At 31.1% G+C, this 5,511-nt stretch overlaps 1 protein-coding gene across 1 annotated transcript; it reads right to left on the bottom strand.

Annotated features, from left to right (window-relative positions):
* Positions 1-4,546: 4,546 nt before the first annotated feature.
* On the bottom strand, positions 4,547-4,759 carry Smp_202000 (uncharacterized protein; the record flags this gene model as incomplete). Its single annotated transcript, XM_018798976.1, has 1 exon — positions 4,547-4,759. One exon carries the CDS (start codon positions 4,757-4,759, stop codon positions 4,547-4,549), a length of 213 nt encoding a protein of 70 aa, XP_018650811.1.
* Positions 4,760-5,511: the final 752 nt, after the last annotated feature.

The following is a 5,511-nucleotide window of genomic DNA, read 5'->3' as shown; positions in this document are numbered from 1 at the left end:
CCGCTTACCTAAACAAGAATTAAGTGCTAGTGTGGCTGTCCAGAAAAAAGCAATCAAAACTTAAAAATTGAACAATCTAGATCAGAGAATTTAACGCCATTGAAATGATCCTTCTGAACTACTATCTTTGTTATTGTTTATTATCTGAAATATATTTAGTCGCTAAAACTATAAAATGTGTCCAATTTAACTGTTATTTAGCAAAGTATTTTTTCAAAACCGTCATCAGGATAGTCTTAGAGTATTTAGTGAGTTTCGTTTGAGGGGTAAAAGCTCTTGAATACATTTAATGCTTAAAGATTGCACTTTTTAGAATGTAATAGCTTCCACGTGAGTATAAAATAAATTATGCAACTGCTGCTTTATTCTAGAATCCAGTCACAACACCTTAAACATCTCATTCAATATTATATTTATGAGATAAACTCCTAAATATAACTTATTGTAAGGAATAGTAAGTACATTAGGAACTGATATGGTGCGCCATTCAGAAGTACCCAAATGAGAAGGTCAGCTGATGGCAACCAAAAGTAACATGGAGAACATCTACATATCATTGATTAAGAAATTGAATGATTTTATATATATATTTGTACATTTTATTCAGTAGCCTAAAAGAATTTATCGTCCACTTTTTTGTCCTCGCTTAAGTAGTCAAGTGGGAGTTTAGCGTGTAGCAGGTCGTGTATCAGTCTGAGACTTTGGACAATATCCATCACAACAGAAACCCTTGATAATTCTGTCCCATAAGTTTTATATTTTATAGCTGTTCAGAAAGTGAACAGTGTAAGCTCGTACATCAACCATTGACGTGTTAGAAACAATTATACATACTAAATAGATTTGACTAAATTACTAGAAATATTGACTGATTTATTATCCATAAAAGAAATATGTGAGCTTAACTACTAATATTATCAATTATGGGTGACTTCTAACGGTATATAACATGTTTTGCTGTAACACATTTGATGATATTTTAGACAATTAATTATCGAGTGTGTTTGGTTTTTAGTTCTTAGTAACTTTCTGTATTGTACAATTATTTAGTAGAGCGTAGTGTATCGTATTAAAAGCTGTTCATAGTAAAGAATTTAGTCGAGTAGTTCGTAAAGTCCCTCAAAATACCAACTTCAAATCAGTATATTTGTTATGTAACTAGCGAGATATATTTCTCATTCGTTTGATGAGTCATCTAACAGTTTTAATCGTGTAATATTGGAAGCTCGCTGATGGAAGTCGATGGTTTTGAATTTTACCGTTTATTGACTTGATTGATGTTTAAATTTAAGGGAAAGTTGGATCTGTAAACGGAAGTATGGTGTAATGAATGGTATAAAAATGGCTAATATTTAATTATTATTATCAAAACGACTAAACAAATTCGGAAATGTAGTAAAAAGCACCATTTACTTTATTAAAGTATGTAAAGCTTTTCACCAGTGGAGTCCAATCTGTGTCAATTGTGAGACAGTTGTCCACTGAAGACAATGGATGAAGGGTTGATCAAGATTATGGATCGATTGAAGTTAGATATTAACACCGTTGGATGCCGGCTCAGTGGTCTAGATGTTGAACGTTCGCGCGAGAAACTGAAGGCCATGGGCACGAGTCCCTAATGCGGGATCGTAGACGCGCATTGTTGGGGAGTCCCATTTTACGACGAAACGGCCGTTCACTGCTTCCAAGTTTACGATCGTAGTCTAGCTTAGATTGACTCATGAACTGAACTATTAAAATTACTACAATCTCTACAAATCCCCATTATGAGTACAGATTATCTAAATATTTGTTTGGTTAAAATAATCTTATCAGTGATATATGAGATCCCCACACAGAAAGAAACATTGACGTTATTTTAATGAAGGCAATTTGCATACATACATCTTTCAAATATGACCTTAGTTCTTAGATTTAATACATTTGTTTTATTACAAAAGTTACAGTTAAAACATTTGGATTTTCCAAAGCTTATTTAAAATATAAAATACCAAAGCAAAAGCTGTAGAGTTAGGTGGACATCATTTCTTCAGTTACACAAACCATCCACAAACAAGTTAAATATAAGAATTTACACAAGAATATTAGAATAATACAAACTCATTGTTCACTTTTGATCTGTGTTCCATTCCATTCTTTAGGATGAAGCTTGTATACAAATTTCTTTTTAAAGAAGACTACAAAACTATGATACTACTTATCATATTCTTGGTATTAAAGGCAAATTTACATAAAGGACAAAACTGTTTGGTATTATGTATTTGTTGAAAGTTTATTCAAACTTCAAAACAGTTTACTATCAACATTTTGATCCACTGTTCTTAACAATGTTTTGTTTGATCTTTATGTAAAGTATTTTGAAAATGAATGAAGACTGAGATGTCATGAATTTCGAGACAAATTTATGCTCAGTTGGGGTGAAAAATATCCTTATCTTAAAGTGCAGTCTTTAAAAGACAGCTTTCATTCATCATTCTGTGATCTCTAAGTTACTCCTCATACTAAAATCTTACTGTTTGAAAACGAATTTATGTTTTTTTATAGGTATAGGGTTGTGGAGATTATTGAGTTTCATTGAGATCTTGAACAAATAACTGTTGGGGGCATCTTTGAAAACTTTAAAGCACTGAATAGTCGTTTCATCCTAGTATGCGACTCCTTAGCAGAGTTCATTCATAACCCTGCACATGGGGACCGAACCGAGGAATGCGTGAATGCTTAACCTCTAGACCAATAAGCCATCATCCAAGGGTATTCATGCATAACTTTAATAAATCCAAGACACTGCACGATGATCTTCCAATATTTTTGTAGATAATGAACCATTATTCTAATCAATCTTTAGTTGTTTAACTCTGTATCAGTTTAATCTATCAGGTTGTTAATTTTACATTTACGGTTAAAAAAATTATATTACGAATTTATCATGTGCTAATAATCGTCACTATTTACGTTCTTTATATAAGTAATTATTACTTTACTAATTAAAAATTCAAAATACCATAATTCTAGTCTTCATCCTTTAGTCTTAGAAATTATCCTTATATTTGTATGTCAATATCAAGTTTCCATTACTTTCTTCAGGTACTTGCAGTAGAACGTCATAATTTCGTAATTTCTATAAAACACTATTTGTCTGAATGTGTTAAATTTTCATCACATTATCCGTTACGCTTCTGTACATTTCAAAAAATTATCCATTCATAGAAGGAAAAGGTGATGAAATGTGACCTGGTATATATTAGTAAAAGTAATATCTAAAGTTTATCAGTATAATCTCAAAGAGAATGAAGTAAAATACATTGACCATATTGTACGAAAACTATTTATTTTTACTATGCTAATCAGATGCACTAACCACTTTACCTACATTCAAAAGTTGTGAAACACAAACATAGCTCTTTCGGATTTCTCTACTTTTCTATAGGCCAGGTGTAACATCTAATTGCCTAACAAATAACAACAACAGAGTTTGTCTGTTTGCTAAACATGACCTTTTATCTATTAAACATTACCTATAAAAGCTGCAGAAATGAATAAGACATTTTGCATCTAATTATATATGTTATTTAAGCATTGTTTATATATAGTAAAACCACTATTTGAGATATTGTGAGGTTAGACGTCGAGTGCTAAGTACAAATGGTGGGTTAGTTGACGAGTTTGCGAACCTCAATCAAAATATGTGTTGATCAAGTTCGGTATATATATATATATATATATATCTTTAGGGCTATTAATCCCACAACCTATTCAGGTGCACCCAATCACAGATATCATGGTTGCGAACAATATGCAGCAAAAAGATGTATATTATTTAGATGTCCATTGACTATACTGCTAACTTCTAACTAGCGATCACTCAATATTTGTCGCCAGGATCAACCAAGAAGTAAGAAACGGAAACTTGTTGAAATACCTTGTTCTGAGAACTCTATATTTTACCAAAAACATAATGCTGAATAATGCTAATGATAGTTTAAAAAAAAGTAAGAATACTGTAAATGTCTTGTTTTTAATCTCCTTCAATCAAGAATTTAAAATTAACTGATCACATTGAAACTTACATCTACAACTTCACAAATTTTTAATTCACAATATTTTTAATATTTGATTGGTAATTTTTTTCTCGACACGCAATGAACTTTGACTCCTGATATAAGATCAATATAAATCACTTCCATTTTTCTACTTATTATTTATTTCATTGGAGATCAGATGTGAAATACAGTACCCTATGAAATTTAAACCCTATCAGGAAGAAGGTTTTGTGGAGACTGTAATAATTTAATATTCGAATTCATGAGTCGATCAAAGGTAGACTATCATGGAAAACCTGGAAACACTGGACGGCTGATTCTTCCTAGCATGGGATTCCTCAGTAGTGCGCATCCACGATCCTGCTCTTGGGATTCATTTATAGCCTTTTTATCATAAATAATATCAGTCCTCAGTTATAACAAGTAGCCATACCAGTATTTAATCAACCTAGAATGTAACTTTGGTCACCTTAAAAGATAATACATCAAATAATAGAAACAGAAATCTAGACAAATCCAGGGAGAACAAGAAATGTTTGACAATGATAAATTTTAGTAACATATGAAGAGCTCCGTACATTCCAAATGTTGTAGAACAAATAATTCAAATCCGGTGGTAGATTCAATGTTATCTCATTCTTTTTTAAATAATTTAAAATCAGAAGATAACTAAACAATACATTTGAACTAGCAAGAATTATTTCTTCAACTGAATACATAGCTACTAGTAAGATAAGACATTAAGTTTCGAGTACTGATAATTATTATCATAACAATCAAAAAACAAATTATATGAATCCAATATGATACAGAATATGTATTACTGTTAACATAATAACAACTATCCTTGGGTCTATATGTAAACGTTAGTAGTTTTCAGTTGCGTTCACTTCAACATAAAGGTTTATTTGAATATTTTTCAGTAGTATATATTCTAGTACAAGTGGATTGTATTACCAATGCATTACTTGAAGATTAAGTTATAACAGATTTGATTGATATATAAGATAAATAATCAATTTTTTTCCATTGTTCCCACTTGTTTTATCAAGTTTCTCCAATCGAATGTTTTTGATTCACTTTAGTATTTGAATTCGCTTGGTATTATTTGTTTGAATATTTCCATTGATTTTTAGGACTGCAATTGATCAGTTTCTTATTGGCATATGTGCGTGCATACTATGAGTATTGCCTCGGTGTAGCCTTAATTCACAAGCATTATAAACAAAGATGGACGAGTCCCAAATAGAACGAAACGCGCGTCCTGGATTCCACTGCTAGCGATTGTCCATCTTTGCTTATAATACTTTAGTATTTGCTGAAAGTTTTATTGGATGTAATATATTATCAATCTATAGAGTCTACTAATTTACGTTTCTTTTCTGCTGATCATTTTCTAAAACTTCTTCGAAAATAAATTATAACTGGAAATCGATTCATTGTTTAACATGTTATGATCCTGTGAACTTTA

This window comes from Schistosoma mansoni, chromosome 3 (genome assembly GCF_000237925.1).
Source record: "Schistosoma mansoni strain Puerto Rico chromosome 3, complete genome".
Taxonomy (NCBI): domain Eukaryota; kingdom Metazoa; phylum Platyhelminthes; class Trematoda; order Strigeidida; family Schistosomatidae; genus Schistosoma; species Schistosoma mansoni.
Note: the sequence above shows the minus strand (reverse complement) of the source record. Positions and strands in the feature narration are given on the sequence as shown.